The 21,363-nt window shown below is 35.7% G+C and overlaps 1 protein-coding gene across 2 annotated transcripts in view; it reads right to left on the reverse strand.

Moving 5' to 3' along the window:
* The window catches only part of RANBP17 (RAN binding protein 17), a 325,143-nt gene that overhangs the window by 293,148 nt on the left and 10,632 nt on the right, over positions 1-21,363 (reverse strand). For both annotated transcript variants that reach the window (XM_046000975.1, XM_046000974.1), the window contains exons 3-7: positions 19,568-19,658; positions 10,901-11,067; positions 6,661-6,726; positions 3,009-3,113; positions 1,409-1,574 (exon numbers count right to left, since the gene is read on the reverse strand). In XM_046000975.1, the coding sequence (XP_045856931.1) occupies positions 1,409-1,574; positions 3,009-3,113; positions 6,661-6,726; positions 10,901-11,067; positions 19,568-19,658 (595 nt within the window). The remainder of the gene's footprint in view (positions 1-1,408; positions 1,575-3,008; positions 3,114-6,660; positions 6,727-10,900; positions 11,068-19,567; positions 19,659-21,363) is intronic.

Below are 21,363 nucleotides of genomic sequence, written 5' to 3' on the forward strand. Positions count from 1 at the left end.
TCCTTTATAAAACAATATCTCATTCTGGAACAACTATGTGCCTCAGCTGGTTAAGTGTCTGACTCTTGATTTTGGCTCAGATCGTGATCTCAGGGTCATGAGATCGAGCCCCACATTAGGGCTCCATGCTCGGTGGGGAGTCTGCTTGAGATTTTGTCTTCTCCTTCTCTCTTTACCCCTCCCCACAATGCATTCTCTCTCTCTTTCTCTCTCCCAAATAAATAAATAAAACTAAAAAAATACTAATCTTGTTTCAGGGATGTGTTACCTTTTTTTTCTAAATTTCCCTGGGGATATTAACTATACTTTTTTGAAGTTTACTTCTACTCTTTACTTTGTTTCTACTAAGCTCTCCCTTTATAAAAAAGCTTCTTGAGATAATTACAGACGAATATGCAGTTGCAAGAAATAACAGAGACCCCACGCACCCATTACTTAGTTTCCTCCAATGGTAAATTCTTTCAAAACTACAGCAGAATATCACAATCAGGAAAACACACTGATACAATCCATTAATCTTACTCATTTTCCCCATTTTTACATGCACTCATGTGTACATACCGGTGTGTCTGTGTTTATGTGTAGTCTGTGCAATTTTTATTGCATTTGTAGGTTCATGTATTCATCATGATACTAAGAATACTACATCCCTTTCAATTGTTTTAATCTCTGCCTTCCATATTAGAAGTTTTCACAAAATCTGTGGTGTTCCCCTGCTATATCTATTATCCTAAATATCCAGTTTAATTTCTTGAGGACAAAAAGGTCTGGTCTTGGGAAGTAAGGGGAAAGGGCACACAGGGAAGAGAAATGAAAAGTTGGTAGTTGCACAGGTGGGAGAGAAGATCCTGGGGACTGTGAGCAGAATACAGACTTTTTTACCAAGCCCTATTCCTCACCTCACCTCTGACTGTAGGAATACCCTAGTGCCAGCCATCATCTTTCTGAAATGTGTGAGAGCAAATGAGCTTGCCTTTTTTCTTGGTATCCTTCTCTATAAGGAAGTAAGTTGCAATTCTGCTCTGCTAAGTCCGTTATTCTAATTCATTCTCCTCTAACTTTGAAAAATACGGTTTCTCTTGTTATATCTCCATGTTATATCCTCTCTCACTCTATTCATCTGAAACTTTCAAAACAGAACTCTTCATTTCCCCTCCCAAACCTGTTTTTCCCCTAACTCTAGAGCTAGCTTTCCTATTTTCCAATATCAAAATATGGAAGCTCCCATGATATAAAGTAAGGAAAGCAGATTTCAATACTGGGTATCAGCACCTACCCTGTGTTACAAATCTTTTTGAATTTTTTGATTGCCTAACAAAAACTAGAGTTAACTGCACATTTGGCAACTATATTGTTTAATTCTGTGCCTTTGACTCTGACCATCCCTCACACTAAACTTTCTTCTTACTTGTTCTCCAGGTTGTTGGAATCTGCACTGTGCAAAGATCATCTGCAGATTCATCTGCTGAACTGCCAATGAAGTCAAAGCTAAGGCAGTTGAGGACAAGTTTCAAGACCTGCATTACTAGAGTTTGTTGACCTTCATCCTGAAGATTTAAGGGTTTGGCCAACACCTGAAAAAAGGTGAAAGTCAAATAAAACTTCATGAAATACATCAATAAACAAATTGTTACTTCACTAAATCACTTTTCAATGCCAAATTAGACTTAGGAAGAAAAGTCTGCAAAGTTATGTTGTTGTGTATGTCAGAAAAAGTTGTAAAATTACTATCAACAAAAATCTACAATAGACTATTTTCAAAATTTTATTTTCTAAAATGAGAATAAGACCTTTGACACTTAACTGCAAATTGTAGGCCACCTTCTAAAGTTATAAAAACAACTTTAGGACAAATACTGTACTCAGCAAGAATGTAGAAATCTTTGGGATTTATTTTAGATCAAACGCTGCTTAGAACAAGCTGGAAATACAATATTCTTCAAGTGGGGGAACTTTATGTATAAATGATCCATATTCAGTTAACAAAGGTCAGAGCTGAGTGAGTCTGAGATTGTTCTGGAGAACAATCCTTACCACACCCTACTTCCCCCCCACCCCCACAAAAGGTCTATTCTGACACAATCAGAATAGATTATCTCCTAAAGACACATTGCAAAATACCTGTGGAGGAAGTGATAACTAAGTTTGGGATTCTGCTTCAAGAATAACACAAAGACAAAGAGTTGTTTGAAAAGTACAGAGATGAAAAGAGACTGGTCCGGAGTTGTTACTGCTTAACTGGTTAATGGGTCCAAGGAAGCTCATTATATTCTTCAACCTTCTTTTGCGTATGTTAAAATTTTTCATACAAAAGGAAAATTTAAAAAATAATAGAGGGTCTTTCAGACTGGCCTACCGCAGCAGTTATCCTGTTACTATCTAGAGAGCTGAAATAATTAGAAACAGGTACTTCCTGGAACATACTTTAGGAAATGCTATATTACGCCAATTTAAAAGCTTGAACTGCGCGACGGAATCCCTATGTTACAAGCAAACACAATATAATTGTTAATTGTACTATCCCTAATATTCCACAGGGCACCAAGTAGCAAATGGGAAAATATAATTTCCCAAACAAATTATTAAAGTCAACTGTCTTGGCTCACCTATGAATACTGATAATTGATGAATTAGGAAAACTTACTGCCATTTCATTGTTCATCTGCATCCCATTAAAATACAGGCAACAAAAATAAAGAAACTAAGTCTCAATTAGCTTCTGTAATAAATAATCTATAGCAGTAGTAGGAAGACAATGAAACTACCTAAAGATGAGTTACTGAATTCCCTTTAGATTTTGTTTTATTGTATCTCTGGTAAATAAAAGTGAATTTTTTGGAACCTCTTACAGACTTGTGGACATCTACTGTACCTAAATTAAGATTGCTCACAGTAAATCTTCAAAAGGCAGAGTGGGGGTTGGGGAAGGGGGATTCATTTGAAATTCTTCTGAAACTTAAAATTTCCTAAATACTCTAAGTAGGATATTGAATTATTTTAAAACTTACCTCTTTTAGAAGAGAGCATGCTAGCACTAAAATGTCTTTGAGAGAAGTGTCACGAAATGAGGTAGCTATTTTCCTGTGTTTTGCTGAAGGTCTAGAATAATCAACCTAAAATGATCAAGATAAATTTATTTAACCAGACTTAGCAAATAGCAAAGCAAAAGTTTACTAAGAAAGGGAATGGAAATAATGATTAAAGCATCAAGTACACAGTTAAGAGAGCTTTTAAAAATCTATGGGATAAGTGCCATGCTTAATGTTACTCACAGAGTTAATGGCAGACCCACCATTGGCAAAACCCAAGTTTCTGGATTGTTTCAATTCATTGCTCTTTCTAACCATACCAATCCCAAAATTAGAAGCCAGAATTGATCACACTTTCAGAGGTAATATGAACACAGATTATAAAATAACAGACGGATCCTAAGACTATCAACTCCTGTACCATGTACCATTTCATATTAAGTAAGCAACAACTTCTCTGTTCCTCAGCTCAGATTACTCCTGTAAAACAAGAATCCCTAAAATAATCTTCAAATTTTAACTTTCTGTGAATCAGTTAATAATCAATTACAGAAAAATTGTTCATATAAAAGTAGTATTTCTATATACACCAGAAATGTCATTGGTTCATATATCCTTGGTGTTTTAAAAAGAAACCACGGCAGAAAAAATAAACAACCAGAAATCTTAATATATAAGCAACAGTGCATTCCCTCTGAATATTTATTAGTTACTGATAAATAACTATTAAGAATAAATTTATGAAGAGTAGTTCTTAAGCCTCTAATCTAAAATATGATATGGTCAAAACTATTCTATTAATGCCATTGATACTTCCACTTATCAACAGCAAAAAGCAAACAAAACTGAAGTCTGATACCCAAATGACTATTAACACCATGGGCTACAGTCCCTACAGCATTCCTATTGCTATTTGGAAGAAGAAAATAAACCATTTTCTTTGCTAATGCTTAAACACATTAAAAAAAAAAAATCAGTGAGTTCAAAATTGATTATCTGACACTTCCAAAGCTTCATCAAACAATTTAGACTATATTTAAAGCCACATTTACTTATAGAAACATGAAATGTAAGAGAAGGGATTACGGAAAGTAATTACTGGAATCTGCAACCAATAGGTAAGATTCAAATTAGCATTTCTAGCATTCTTCTTTTCTTTTAAACCAAACTTCAGTCTGTTTCTCTTATAATATTTCCCTCAATATATAAAAACTTTTCCTTAATACAAATTAATAATAGCATATAGTACTGCAATTGTAATTTATGAAGTACTCTTCACATATAATTTCATTTCTTAAAACAGCCTGTGAAAAATATATTATCCTCTTCTAACATATGAAAATTAAAGTTTACAGGCACACTATCTTAGGCCAACCTCTCATTACTACCATATTATAATACCAACAGAAGAAACTCTTATGGAGCACTTGTACATACATACCAGACCCTGAGCTAGTAGTTTATCTAATCTTACTAAGATCCTGGAAGGTGTCATTCTCACTTTACAGAGTATAAATCTGTATGTTTAAAGACATTTAGAAGTCTGTCCAAAGCAGTAAACAATAGAGCTAAAATACAAATCCAGGTCTTATTTCAGTTATCTTCAAGGCCTACCCTGATTATTTTACTTGTTTTATTCACCGATATCCAGTTTTTTGAGAAGAGGGACTGTGCATCTATTGTCTAATGTATACCTATGCCTCTACAATGTAGATAAAGGATATTATACTTCTTGATGAGTATATACTGAATATCCTCCAGGAACAGTAGAAACAATAGGCTTGGCTTTGAAAAAAACAAGATTACATATAATCCTCTTCTAGGAAACCAAGTTTAGATATTTTTTCTTAAAAAAAAAATCTTGTTATTGACATTACATGAATTTGCCTAGTTCACATTTAATAATGATAGTGTCTGATTTTCACCATGCACTGTAGATCTCCCTACTGCCTGGTCAGAAGTACTTACCAAGAGCTTGTTCAAACTAAATGCCATAAAATCAGACCAAGTAAAATGTGTCCACAAAAGCCATATTTTTTTTACCACACAAAACCAAAATCACACTTTAGACCTTGAAGCTTTTTTCAAAAGCACTTGGGTTATATACAAGATAAGCCTAGAACATCTTGTGCCAAAAAGTAAGAAAATATTCAAAGACTGGTGAGTAAATGTCAAATGGACATGGAAGCAAGCTTAAAAGGGTTCCTACTGGCCAAATCTGGCAAAATGAGAGCATGAAAGTATGTTAATAATAAATTATAACCTACTAAATAAAATTGGAAGCCAGGAATGCATATTGATATAAGTAAGTGAATAAATTGGAAGTCTGATGAGGAATGGGTATTTTGTCTTAAGTAGTTATTATTTACAAGGGAGAAAAAAAATAAATCTGCAATTAGAGAAGCCTGGTGGAGACCATTTTCATCAAGTAACCAAAGTAAACATCATTAGTAATGTAACAAATCAAATCATGTGCTTCCTGACTGGAGAAAATGAGAAGACCACAGTATCATTTCTGTGATATTCCTAACCAATATGCATAATCTGAATCTAATAATAAAGAAACATCAGACAATCCCAAATTGAGGGACATTTCACAAAACTGGCCTGTAATTCTCACAAATGTTCAGATCATGAAAAGTGAGAGAAAGATTGAGGAATTATTCCAGATTGATGGAGACTAACAGAACATGTCCAATAACTGAGACGCACAATTCTACACTGGTTCCTTTGTGGGACAAATGGATAATGGTACATAGCCACAGGGGAGAAATCGTTACATGCTCTGGGGTGGAGGCGTCAGGGAGTGAGGTCTGTGATAACGTAAGGGATCACTTTAAATTTAAGATAAGCATCCGATAAAACTAGAAATATTTTCTAATTCCTGACTGAACACAAGTTGGAAACGGTTGTTTTGGCTGATCTTTTTATGTACAGGAACTATAAGCAGTCCTGGGTATGCAAGCTCTTCGTATTCAGACACACACACAAACGCAGGCTACTGAACATGACAAGAGTTTTAAAATATAAACACTAACTTTACTCCCCTTTATTTTAACATTATCCCACAGAGAACCTAACTTCTGCTTTTGTTCTGTTTAGAACCATGCTAAGTACAAAAGTGAGCAGAAACAGGTGACAATGTGCTCAGCTGCTGAGCTCATAAAGGCACTGTTGGGGGGAAGCGTGGCTTCTGGAAACTCCTTGTACAGGGTGGAAATTCATGCCAGCAAGTGGCCAAGTGCCAAGTGGCCTATTCTTTGAGGAGTCGTGCTGTGTACCATTGTTGAGAATCCATTCACCAAACTGCTTGTCTTTTATTTGTAAGCAAATAAAGGTTTGTTTCTTTTCATATAATTTTTTTTCTTATGGTTAGTGTATTACTATATAGAGAGGATGAAAGGACAATTCACCAATGGTCATGGAGCAAGGACCATGTCTAATTCCCTCTTCCTTGCAGTACCTTACACTACTTCTGTTTACTTTCAGTAAGTGTTCCAATACCCAATTATCCCACCAATAAAATATAAAAAAACTTGAATATTCAGAGTTTTATGCTACACAAACATTTTATATGAAAGAATCAGCACTACTTAGCAAATTTCATGTCACTATTAGATGGAAGGCTTACCAGGTTCATTTCCTGAGTCAACTCAGAGAGGATTATTACTCCTATTATGCAGTGCTCCACAGTACCCTATGGAGAAAACAACCAAGTGTGCCCTAAGTAGAGACATATTATTGGTTCTTAATGTGTAAATGAATAATCAAATACTGAAACATCACATTTTCTTAATAATGTATCTACTAAAATATGTAAAAAAATATTTATGATGTCTACAAAAATAATTTTGAGTTCATTTTTTGAAGGATAAATTAGGTACACACAGAGCTGAGTGAGGAAAAAAGCTCACCTACCTTAGAAATGCTAAATACTCTAAAAAATATTTATAGCACCTAGGACTTATATTAAACTAAACCTTAAAATACAAGAGTTTAATAGTTTTCATGAGACTGCGTAAGATTGAACAAAAATTGCTCTTTAGTTCTATAAATTTGCTTGAAGGCTACTGAGATAGCTGCACTCAATAAATAATAAATAGCTTAGGAACTAATCTAAATCTCTCAATCTAATATCACATAAGATCACTTAGGCCTTTTTAGTATTATTTAATAGCACACATGTATGCATTTATTATGATATCTAAAATGAAGGCGCCTAAAGTGTCCAATGCACTGGGGTAAATTAATACATAACTATCAATATGGTATATAGTTTCATAGCCTCTATTATGTTTTTAATTTAATCAGCTTCCAATTTAATCTCAAAAACTTCCTTCAAATCAAAATTCAGATTTTACATGCACTTTTACTAACAAATTACCCTACTGCAAAATCACATTGTAAGTATAAAAACTAAAAAAGTAACATCCAGGGATGCTTGGGTGGCTGAGTCAGTTGAGTGTCCAACCCCTGATTTCAGCTCAAGTCATGAGCTCAAGGTCGTAAGATGAAGCCCAGCACAGACTCTGCCTGAGATTATCTTTCTTCCTCTCTCTCTGCCCCTCCCTGCACATGCTCTCTCTCTCTCTAATAAATAAATAAATAAATCTTTAAAAAAAATTCAATTATAGTGTAATCATAAAAAAGAAATAATACAGATTACAAGTTTTTCAAGTCTCTCATTTTTTTAAAGATTTCATTTATTTATTTCAGAGAGAGAGAGAGATGGAGCATATGAGCGCACAAGGAGGGGGAGCAGCAGGCAGAGAGAGAGGGAGAAGCAGGCTCCCTGCTGAGCAGAGAGCCCAAAGAAAGGGCCCTGGGATCATGACCTGAACTGAAGGCAGATGCTTAACTGACTGAGTCACCCAAGGCCCCACAAGTTTTTCAAGTCTGAACATTCCTTCTTTTTATTATCTCAGGATAAAAAAATAAACAAAAGACACATCCCATAGTTTTTGCATTTTATTTCTTTATGGCCCTTCAAAACAATCTCAACTGTTTGAACTAGGCTACACATTTCCTGTTACTGAAGCATCGGCCCTCTTAGTAAGCACACCAGGTCAATGCTCCTCGAAGTGCTGCTCCCTGACGGCCTGCTGGTCATCTGCAAACTCAATGCTAGTCTCAGAGTGGCTTGGGACTCATTCATGGTGGATGGGATAAAAGAGTTTGCACAAGATTATAAGCCTACTAAGTCCCTACTTAAGTACACTGCTTAGTTTAGCTGGCATTTTTTTTCATAGCAAGTCTTCCTCAGTGAAGGAAGCACCACGTTGATTTTCATTCTGCTGCTTATCTCATTGTGAATCAGTAATGTGGCTAGCACTATAGATGACAGGAGGCTCTCCTGGGTATGTATGTAGAAAAGAAGCCTATCAATGTAGTGTGGCAGCAGTAAGACTGCAATAACAAAGAAAAGAAGATGTACAAAACTTCAGGCCATTGTGCTCGCTTCGGCAGCACATATACAAAACTTCAGGCCATTAAAGATTTAGCAAATTTAAAATAATTTTTAGTACAAAATTCACAGAAGCTGTTAATACCCAAAGGAATCATGGGGTACTCTATTTGAGTACTTAAGCATTAAAGTCAGTTGCCTTTCTCGTGACTCAAAGTTAGGTTAAGTCATACCCAGAAAACAAGTGCTTCCTTTTGTGATACTTTGTTAAACTTTGAAGACCAAACATTTTGTTTCTTCTGTTTTTCCAAAATTGACAAGAGCACACTAAAGCTCAACTTAAGTTCAACTTACCAGCCACTGGAAAGAGAGCTTAAGGAATGTTAACCAACAAGAATGACTTCATTCCATTCAGTTTTCAACCTTAATTTTATTTTTCAAAAACTCGGAAGTCTGTTCTTGCCTACACTAATGATTTTTGAGCTGGGTGTGATCTTAAGAAATGACAAGAGAATGGGGCGCCTGGGTGGCTCAGTGGGTTAAGCCGCTGCCTTCAGCTCAGGTCATGATCTCAGGGTCCTGGGATCGAGTACCGCATCGGGCTCTCTGCTCAGCAGCGAGCCTGCTTCCCTTCCTCTCTCTCTGCCTGCCTCTCTGTCTGCTTGTGATCTCTCTCTGTCAAATAAATAAATAAAATCTTTAAAAAAAAAAAAAAAAAAAAGAAATGACAAGAGAAGGCTGCTATTTTGTTAGCCAAAACTGTGAGTACAACTCTGGAGTGAGGAAGTCATTTGTCTCTGAACAAACCATACCACTGCTCCAGGGCTGCTCACCTCAGGGCTAAAAAGACATGGATTCCTGTGAAGTTTTAGACAATCAAGTATTTGTTAACCAAAGTTTTAACAATATGAATAAAAGGAAAGCATCGTAGTCTAGTGTTTCCTACTCTGAGGTTTCTAGAATTGCACTACATGGTAAAGTTACATCTTACACCGGGATTTACCGCCTAAGAAATAAAATCTCAGAAAATCCAAATTGCCTCTAATTGCCAATAAACCAATACTGAACCATCTCTCAATCCAAACTGCCAGTTTTTCCTCAAGAACTGAAGTGCCTTTCATGCAATTAGGGATAATGTTTGTATGAAAAAATATGTATCTTTAAAAATATATATATATCTTTAAATATATGAATCACATTGAGCAAGGCAGGATGGTCATACTAAGAGGCATGCAGAGACTGGAAATAGCAGATTTAAGTTTGCCACACCATATCTCAGGACACAGACTACTCTGTGGAATGGCAAGCAGAATCACCAGCACAGTGTATATGACTTTCCTCTTGATATTTTTCTTCTTTCTTTTTGCAGCTCAAATAACCTACGAATTTGCGTAGGTTAAATGTGCATATGCTATAACTTGAATCATTTAAGTTAAAAATTTCCTTAAGAAACTAGCATAGTCGGGGCGCCTGGGTGGCTCAGTGGGTTAAGCCACTGCCTTCAGCTCGGGTCATGATCTCGGGGTCCTGGGATCAAGTCCCGCATCGGGCTCTCTGCTCACCAGGGAACCTGCTTCCCTCTCTCTCTCTCTCTCTGCCTGCCTCTCTATCTACTTGTGATCTCTCTCTGTCAAATAAATAAATAAAATCTTTAAAAAAAAAAAAAGAAAGAAAGAAACTAGCATAGTCAAGGGGCGCCTGGGTGGCTCAGTGGGTTAAAGCCTCTGCCTTCAGCTCAGGTCATGATCCCAGGGTCCTGGGATGGAGCCCCGCATTGGGCTCTCTGCTCGGCAGGGAGCCTGCTTCCTCCCTCTCTCTCTGCCTGCCTCTCTGCCTACTTGTGATCTCTGTCTGTCAAATAAATAAATAAAATCTTTAAAAAAAAAAAAAAAAGAAACTAGCATAGTCAATTGGTCTAATGCAAAAATTAAATATATGTATCTCTTAAGTTAGAAAACTTGCTGAAATGCTTGCTTTATGCTTTACTAGGTCACTGTGCAACCTTATGTAATTCACTTAACTTTCCTAAGCCTCAGTTTTCTCATTTGCAAGTGAGATCCACTTCAAAGAGATGTAATGAGCATTATATCACATCATACACGAAAAATATTAGATCCATTTTGTATGTATGTAGCACATAGACATGCATGTTAGAAAGGACAGATATGTATTTTTGAAATTTGTAATTTTTGTGTATTTTCTAACATTTTAATGTTCATTCTTCTTGTCTGAAACTTCTGTAATGCCATGATGCTCATTTACTGGCAATAAGAAATAAAGGGCCTAAAGAATAAACAATAAGTTGTAATTAATATGGTACTGGTAGTCACAGAAGAAACCATACTTAAAAAGTTTTCTAAACAACAACAAAAAAAACAACCCAAAAAGCAAAAAAAAAAAAAAAAAAACAAAAAACAAAAACTAGTGATGTTCTAAATGTTCTAATAATGTGATAATGCTTTCTTACCTGAAGGAACTTCTTCACATCAGCAATAATTTCTCTGAAGATAAACTGGTCTTTCTGAACCTCAAACCATCCCAGTTTAGTGATTTTAGCAATGACTTGAATTAGAGCTTGGATAACAAAGGGCGCCAGCTTGGGCTGTGATGCCACATAGTTAAGAATGTAGTTTCCTGTAAGAAAATATTCTGTGATCACTTGAACTTTTCCGTAACATAATGTGAATCTTGTGAAGAAAAACAGCTGGTAATGACACATTCTTTGACAAAAAGCTAATCCTTTTCTCCAAGATATATACTTACTTAAATAGTCATTTCTGCTACAAGGCTTATTGTGGAAAAGGAAATTTGCTCCAATTCAATTTAAACATTAGGGGATAATTTAGTGTAATGAGAATGTCACTTTTGTTTTTGCATGATTTCACGTAGAAAAAACTGCCAGGTGAATAAAAAACTGCAACCAGGCCAAATGAAGCAAACCATATACCAAATGCGGCCACCTCAAACATCTAGTAGCTATCTCAGTTCACCTCATGTGTTACCCGCCTCACACAACCTTATCTGGTTTTACACTTTTCCATCCTATTTCAGATAATCTTCCTTCACCACTTCATTATGATTCACAAACTGCAACCCTCTGAGGTCCACATCCAAAAACAAAATTCAGACATTCAAGATAAAATGCTTATTTATTCTACTATTTAAGTATTTCTTAACCATTTAATATGTGTAAAACTCTACTAAACCTATTAGATTTCTTTTTTAATGTGTCACAGACGAAGTTGAGTTTTATTTCCATGTCCTATTTCTCTTCTGAACCCTATGATTTTACTGTATAATAATGCATAGCACGGTCACTTTTATGGATGCATATGTCTTATTATAGCAACACTGTACGCTATCCTGTTTAAGTGGCACAAAAAATACTAATAGTATAGTATGGTAAAGTAAGTATATAAGTTATGGAAAGTACAAACAGAATAGTAAATTAAAACTTGGAACAAAGCTTATATACCAAAATCATTAAAAGTGGATAGCAAAGTTAGCTATGAGTTTCCTAGTAGATCAAATAATTGAGGCCAGGTAACAAACATGCCAGAAGCTGAACAGAAAAATAAAGGGAAACAATTTTTAAAAAGGAAAGGATTCCATTTCTACTTTGGCCCCAAAGGCCAGTATGCCATTAGGGAAAAGAGTGAAGAAAAGGTAAATACCTCAATATTTAACTAAAATAGCTTTAATGGAAACAGCTGCAGCGAGAATCTTACATTAAAAAAAAAATTCTCATGACTATCATAGTTCAACCTTAATTTTTACTAACATCAAGATTATATAGTTATATAAATAAATCTTAAAAAAAAAAGATTTATTTATTTGAGAGACAGAGAGGGAGGAGGACAGGGAACATGGGCAGGGTGAGGGGCAGAGGGAGAAGGAGACACCCTGCTGGCCATGTGGGGCTCAATCCCAGGACCCTGGGATCATTACCTGAGCCAAAGGCAGACGCTCAACCAACTGAGCCATCCAAGTGTCCGAAATTAAATTTTCTTTAAAAAGCATAATTTTTATAGAATTAAGATAGATGTAAAAAAAAAAAGGTTTCTTCTATGCAGTAATATGAATATCCTAAGCTTCATAACTTGTAATGTTTTATTTCAATAATGAAGGTTAAGAAGATGACACTGCTTCGAGAATATAAAAGAAAATCTGGTTTATTTACCTCAATTATTTTTTTTTTTAAAAAGATTTTATTTATTTATTTGTCAGAGTGAGAGAGAGAGGACAAGCAGGCAAAGTGGCAGGTAGAGGCAGAGAGAGAAGCAGGCTCCCCCCTGAGCAGGGAGCCCGATGCGGGACTCGATCCCAGGACCCTGGGATCATGACCTGAACCGAAGGCAGCGGCTTAACCGACTGAGCCACCCAGGTGTCCCTACCTCAATTATTTTTACTATCTTGAAAATTTTTAACTTAGAGGGGATACGGGAATCTGCATGGGGGTAATGATAACCACTAAGAGGGTAATCTCAAGATAATCAACAAAATGTGAGATCAACCAAGTTTGACATTTAAGCTAGGTCCCAATATACACACCTTCCCAGAATCCCCAAGTAAAAACACTGGCTAACAAGTTTGTTATCTAAAGCAGAAAAAAAATTAATACACTACACTTTTGTTATTTTAGCTGAATACCTTAAAAAACTCTCATGTTATGCTTTTTTACAGGACTTCTAAAATTCTTCCAGTTTAGTAAGTGTCCATGATAATGATCAAGTAAAACAATATGCATCTCATCATCACCAGCCCAAGGTAACAGAGAAAAGCCGTATCAAGAAGAAAATGAAATGCTCAAGAAGACACATAGAAAAATGAAATAAAACAGCTAAAAAAGTCCCAGAGAGAAGTTAACAGAAAGTTGGAAAGCTATGCACTAGAGGCTCTTCGGGTGTGGAACCCTATGTAACAATAACATTTAGCATTTATGATGCAAGTTAGAAGTGCTTCCCAGCAAATTCCTTATTCTGGCTCTCATAGCAATGTGAAGATATTGCTATTATTACTATTAACTTGTTTCTTAGGTAAAAGATATGAAAGTGAAAGAGGTGAAATAACTTGTCACATTGGCCAAGTCGGGACTAAGTCAGGTTCTTTTGGTTTAAGATTTTGTTTGTTGCTTCCAAATACTGGTCAAACCGTAAGTCTTATTAGTAATGAGTAACTCAAAACTTGCAGACGTCTTTGGTAATTTACCATCATTAGACTGATGTTTTTGGTATTACACATTATGGGAATTTAATATTCAATAGTTTTTGACTAATTGATTTTTTTAAATTTTATTTATTTATTTTGACAGAGAGAGATCACAAGTAGGCAGAAAGGCAGGCAGAGAGAGAGGAGGAAGCAGGCTCCCCACTGAGCAGAGAGCCCAATGTGGGGCCCTATCCCAGGACCCTGAGACCATGACCTGATCTGAAGGCAGAAGCTTTAACCCAATGAGCCACCCAGGCGCCCCTGACTAACTGATTTTAGGTTAAAAAAAAAAAAAAAAAGCCACAAAATCTATCAGAAAACACACAACAAGAATATAAAAGAAAAGGGGAAAGATTCAATCTCTACTTTGTCCCTACGGCTCCTATGTTATTTGAGAAAAAAGTAAAGAGAAGGTAAATAACCTCAATATTTAAAGAATTCTTTGATGGAAATAACTCCAAATTCCAAGAACACAAAAATTTGAGCTATAAACTATGCCTGGAGTTTGCTTATGAAATATTTGGAGAGAGAGAATAGATGGGACAAAAGAAAAGATCACAAGAAGATCAAGATAAGACTTATGAGGTGAAGATGTGGAGAACCTGGAACCTTCATGCATTACTGGTGAGAATGCACAGTGGTACAGGCACCCTGGAAGACAGTGTAGTGGTTTCTTTAAAAGTTAAGCATAAATTGGGCGCCTGGGTGGCTCAGTGGGTTAAGCCGCTGCCTTCGGCTCAGGTCATGATCTCAGGGTCCTGGGATCGAGTCCCACGTCGGGCTCTCTGCTCAGCAGGGAGCGCTTCCTCCTCTCTCTCTGCCTGCCTCTCTGCCTGCTTGTGATCTTTCTCTGTCAAATAAATAAATAAAATCTTTAAAAAAAAAAAAAAAAAAAGTTAAGCATAAATTTATTTATGACCCAGCAATTCCACTCTTAGGTATCTACTGAAAAGAAATGAAAATCTATGTCCACACAAAGACTTGTTAGGTCAGTGTTCACAATAACATTATTCATTGTGGCTAAAAAGCAGAAATAACCCAAATGTCCATCAAGTAGTGAATGGTAACAAAATGTCATCTATCTATACTATGGAATATTACTCTACCATAAAAAGGAACAAAATATTGACATATGCTGCAACATGGATAAATCTCAAAAACATTTTGGTAAGTGAAAAAAGTCAGACACAAAAAGCTACATATGGGAATGATTGTATTTATATGAAATATTCACTAAAGGTGAATCTATAAGGGCAGAAAGCATCGAGTGGTTGGGGTTATGGGAGCAGGACTAACTTAGTAAGCATAAGGGATGTTCTGGGGGTGACAGAAATGTGCCAACATTGAATTGTGATGATGTCCACACAACACTGTAAATTTACTAAAAATCATTAATTGTACACTTAAAACAAGTCAACTTTATGATATATGAATTACACCTCAATAAAGCTCTTTGAAGGGAAGGAAGGAGGACCAATCTATATAGGTAATTAAACTTAAGCTACACTTTCATTTGAATAGAAGACCAGAGAAACAACATTAAATAAGGCACCAAGGCAGAAATAACAGGGCATAAGGGGAAGACCTTCTGCCACAACTACTAGACTAGTACCAATGAGCATACACGGTTACAAGAATGGTCCATCAATTACAAGCTCATAAAGGGACTTGAATACTAAGCTGAGGAAATACTATTTAACTGATGAGCAATAGTAAGCCATTGTTAATTATACTACTAAAGGCAGAAAACAGTGTGCTGAATACTAACTGGCAGTAGAGTTAATGTTGGAAAATAATGGAGTTATGTAGTCTGGGGCCTTCCCATGAAAAACTGAGGATTTTGAGGTGATGTGAAGGCAAGGTGACTGCTGAAGCAATTACTCACATCTTCCACTTTAACTGACACGTGACTTATTCTGACACATGTCAGGCATGTCATGACAAACATTCTAATCTACTTGCAGAAATAAGAGCAGTAAGTTAAACCAATGAAACTCATAAGGAGAACACATCATTTGTTGCTTGAAATTGTGTTCTAAGTTTCTACTTTTCTCTTGCTTCCAAATTTCCTTTAAAGAGTGCTCCTCTTTAAGTATTTATTTAAAAACAAGTAAGTCAAATGAACCATCTGACAATAGGTCTGTATCTTTCAAATAAAATGAATCAGTAATTATTCTGCACCAGGCCCTGAGGGGTTCACTGGTGGGTCCTACCAAACATTTAAGGAAGAAATTATATCAATTATCTTTAATCTCTTCCAGAAGACAGAAGCAAGAGAATTCCTTCTAATTCATTCTATGAGGCCAGCACTACCTTAATAACAAAGCCAGACAAAGATGTTATAAGAAAAGAAACTACAGACCAGTATCTCTCATCAACATAAAGAAAAATCCTCAACAAATTATTAGCAAATTGATTCCAAAAATGCATAAAAAGAATTATATATGACAACCAAGAATTATATACCACTACCAAGTGGGATTTGTCCCAGGTTATGCAAGTCCAGTTCAACATCTGAAAATCAAATAATGTTATCAAAAGAGGAGAGAAGGAAAATCACATGATCATTTTATTAGATGCAGAAAAAGCATTTAACAAAATCCAATGGCCAGTTATAATAAAAATTCTCAGCAGAAACAGAGGGAAACTTTCTCAACGTGAAAAAGAGTGTTACGAAAAATCTAAAGCTGACAGATGAAACCAAAGAAGAACTAAATAAATGGAGAGAGATTCCATGTTCATGGGTAAAAGACTCAATGTTGTCAAGCTGTCAGTTCTTCCCAAACTGACCTGGAGAGTCAATGCAATCCAAATCAAAATCCCAGTAAGTTATTTTGTAAATATCTACAAGCTGATTCTAATGAGATTCATAGAGAGGCAACTGATCTAGAATACCTGCCACAATACTGAAGAACAACAAAGCTGGAGGTCTGACACTCCCCAGCTTCAAGATTTATTATAAAGTTCCAGCACTCAAGACAGCGCAGTACTGGTAAAAGAACAAAGAGCTCAATGGAACAAAACAGAGGGCCCAGAAAAAGACACACATGAATCTAGTCAACTAGTCTTTGACAAAGGGACAAAGGCAAAAAAGAATGAAGACAGTCTTTTCAGCAAATGGTGCCAGAACAAGTGGACACCCATATGCAAATAAACGAATCTAGACACAGACCTTACACTCTTCACAAAAATCAACTAGAAATGGATCACAGTCCTAAATGTGAAGCACAAAATTGTAAGAACTCCTAGAAGACAACACAGGGAAAAAACCTAGACCATCTTGGGTTTGCAATGACTTTCTGCACACAACAACAAAGGCACACTCCATGAAAAATATAGTGATAAGCTAGACTCACTTAAAATTAAAAACTTTTGCTCTCGGAGAAACAACATCAAGAGAATGAGAAGACAAGCCACAGACTGGGGAGCAAAATCTTTGCAAAAGACTTATCTGATATAGGACTGCTATCTAAAATACACAGAAACTCTCAAAACTCAACAATAAGAAAACCACCTGATTAAAAATGGGTGAAAGATTTAGACACATCATCAAAGAAAATATACAGATGGTAAATAAAACGTATGAAAAGATGTTCAATCATATGTCATCAGGGAATTGCAAATTAAAACAATAAGATACTGCTACACACCTACTAAAACAGCCCAAATGCAAAATACTGAAAATACCAAATGTTAGTAAGACTGTGGAGCAACAGGAACTCTCAGTCATTGCAGGTGGGAATGCAAAATGGTACAGCCATAAGACAATATGATGATTCTTTACAAAATTAAACACAACCTTACCATACAATAGAGCAATTATTCTCCTTAGTATTTACCCAAATGAGCTGAACTTAAGCCCATACAAAAGTCCACTTTAGGCTTTACTTATAACTGCCAAAACTCGGAGCAATCAAGTAGGTGGGCAAATAAACTGTAGTACATCCAGACAATAGCATATCATTTAGTGCTAAAAAGAAATGATCAACCAAGCCATGAAAAGACACAGGAGAAGGTTAAATGCATATTACTAAGTAAAAGAAGCCAATCTGAAAAAGCTACACATTGTACGATTCCAACTACATGACACTCTGGAAAAGGCAAAACTGCAAACAGTAAAAAGATCAATGGTTGTCAGGGGTTAGAGGGGAGGGAGGGATGAATAGGTGCTACACAGAGGATTTCTGGGGGGCAGTGAAACTATTCTGCAGACTATTATAATGAGGGATATATGTCCTTAAACATTTATGCAAACCCAAGAATGCACAATGCCAAGAGTGAACCCTAACGTATACTGGACTTTAGGAATGATCATGCGTCAATGTAGGCTCATCAATTATAACTAATGTACCTCTGGTGCAGGACAATAAAATGGAAGAGCCTATACACGTGTGGAGGACAGAGGGTATGAGAACTCTACTTTCTGCTCAATTTTAAAACTGCTCTAAAAAAATAAAACCTATTCAAAGTGTATGTGTGTGCATACATAAGTCAGTCAAATAAAGTCATGATGTTTTGTGAGTTAGGTTTATAATGTTTGGACCCTAATTTTTAAAAGTATAAATTCATTTTGCTTTCTTAAGCACCCAAGTCCATGAACACATAGATAAATCCTCCTGTAGGTGTTGTGCAGTGCCTATGATTCTGGGTGCTTTAAAAAAAGTATCAGTCAAATATATGAGGCAAATGACATGCCATTGTGTGATCTGATCGTTAAAAAATTTGGCTTACTATCTACCATAGATATACCATTTAATTTTTCTGATACACAAATACAAATAATGTGAACCCTGAGGCTGGAGAGCACAAATGAGTCGACAGTTCATTTCTACTATGAACAAAGATCACTGAAAAAAAAATCCCATAGCTCAATTATTAGACTCCTGTCCATATGAAAAGCTAACACATACATACAGATACATGCACACATACACACACACATACAAAATCTTAAACTACATTATTTCTGAAAAATATACTGCTACTTCACAGAAAAAGTTTTCCAACTACACTAAGTTCCAAATATTATTCTTCCTTATACACATTATCCTCCTAATAAGCAGGAACCTGTTTTTTTTTATTTATCTTTTTATTAACATATAATGTATTATTAGCCCCAGAGGTACACGTCTGTGAATCACCAGGTTTACACACTTCACTTCACAGCACTCACCATAGCACATACCTTCCCCAATGTCCATAACCCAACCACCCTCCCCTACCCGTCTCCCTGCTGCAACCCTCAGTTTGTTTTATCAGATTAAGAGTCTCTTGTGGTTTGTCTCCCTCCCGATCCCATTTTGTTTCATTTTTAGGAACCTGCTTTTGATTTGACATACACCCCAAATGATTTTGTATAGAAGCCTGAGAAATAAATAGACAGCTGGCTTCTTTTCTATCATTCAGTTGCAAATGAAGTTAAGACAATGGCTAAGAGCATAAACTCCACATAGATTGTATGGATTTGAATCACAGTTCTACTTACTTCTTCTAAGCTGTGTGATCTTGGGCACATTACAGAGCCGATCAAATCTAATTTCCTCATTTATAAAATGAGGGTAATATGAGCACCTACTTCATAAATGTGGTGAATAAAATGAGATAGTACAAATCTTACCAACAGTACACACAATAAAATCCTAGTCATTTATTTAATATTAAACTAACCAAATGCCTTTTTGATTACACATTGTTGTATAACACATCACTGTTCATTACTAGATGGATAAAGGAGACTTGACAACTCATCTTCAAAAAAATAACAATTTTAAGTAACTTGCATGCCTCTTCACAGTTTAACATATTTAAAAGGAAAAAATGATTTTAAAGTGCAATGTTAAATAATGTAACATTGTGTGTCAACTATACTCCAATAAAAAATAAAGTGCAATTTTATTTTTAAAAAAAAGCATAATAAACCACTTACTGATATCTACCCTCTGTTCAATTGGCAAAGGACTGACTCGGCTAACAAGTTTTGAAAGACATGTTGCTGCAAGGAGCTGAGCATAGGATGTCTGTAAAGAATAATAAATTTTATTTATTATTATCACAAATGAAATTAGAATCATCAAAACACTGTGACAGGAGCTTTTCCTAAGCAATAATGGAAATTTTTCTGGTTTTCCAAAACGACAAATTAACAATGAATAAAGTATATATACAAATATACAAATATATATACAATCTCTCATAAGGGTTCAGTCGTTGAGGAAGTCGTTGAGGAAGGTGCAGGTCACTTTTTCAAACAATAGCAGATAATCAAGAGAAAAAAAATTATTTTGAGCAAGTTAAATAAAATACTCTTACCACGTCTACACAGTCCTGTACGATCTGGCCTCTGATTATCTCTCCCAATTCACCTGGTTCCACTATTCACTGTCCTCTAACCACAACAGCTCTCTTTTAGCACCTTTCAATGCCTTTCCTACCCTGACCTCTGCACTCCTTCAGATCCATGTCTTACGGTATTGTATTCCCTTTGACCACCAATTGTCTTCACTTTATACTCAGTCCTTCAAAATTTGGTCCAGTTACTCACTACATCTCCAGCAATTTCTTGTAAAGATAGTCCTTCTTTCTTTTTTTCCCTCTGAACTAAAGGTCAGCAAACAAAGGCCCGTGGATAAAATCCTATCTGTTTTTGTAAGATCCATGGGGTATGAATGGTTTTTACTCTTTTAAACAATCGGGAAAAATAAAAATAATATTTTATGACATGCGAAAAATCATGAAATCCAAATTTCAGGGTCCATATAGAAACACAGAGCATAGGCATGCTCATTCGTTTATATATTGTCTATGGCTGCTTTCAAGCTATGACAGCAGAGTTGAATAGTTGAGACAGACTGTATGTGACACTCATTGCCTCCTGCTACTGAATGCATTATAAATTCCAATAATATAGTTATAATTCCATAGCACCTAGAGTGCCATGGGTATTGCCATGACATGTACCTTTGATTATTACCAATGCATAACCATCATGTCAAAACATGATAAAAAGCAGATTTCAAATACCTAACTTTTAAGGCACAGGAGAATTATTGAATTAGATAGCAGAGCAATGTGCTCTTTATGAAATGGCACTATGGCTATCCTAAAAGACTATAATATATGTTGACAATATCAGACTATGTATTCATGACAATGTTCCTAACTCACAGGAAGTCAACAATCAGAAAAAGCAGAAAATTGGAAGAGAGTATCTCATCACAGTGGAATTTCCTCACAAAAATAAAATAGGACTGAGACCAAAGTTCTGAAGTGGCTCATTTGTTAGTCAAGCATGGAAAGTCATTTACCAATGGAGAATTAATTAAAATCACCATTATTTTATTATAGTAGCAAAATTATATATGCAGAGAAAATAAACCTCAAACTACTAGACTTTCAATGAGAACAATGCTGAAACAGTTGAAGACATGGAAGCAACATCAAAAGTCAATTTCAAACAATAAGGGAAATGACTTGGAGGTTCTCTTTAGTTCTTGATGAGCTGACAGATGTTGCTAATTCTGTCTTATTCCGTTAACAATATTATCCATTTATTCCAGAAGTCAATACTAAGTTTGAAGTGACTAAAGGCCTCGATGAAAAGTCTATGTGGAACGTCAGGCCAGAAATATTTTCAAAGAAGTTAAGAAAACACTTACTGTGTACAACCTGAAGCAGTATCTGCTAAGATGTGTCACAAGCGGTGGTAAAAATATATGGAGCAGA

This window comes from Meles meles, chromosome 3, assembly GCF_922984935.1.
Source record: "Meles meles chromosome 3, mMelMel3.1 paternal haplotype, whole genome shotgun sequence".
NCBI lineage: Eukaryota > Metazoa > Chordata > Mammalia > Carnivora > Mustelidae > Meles > Meles meles.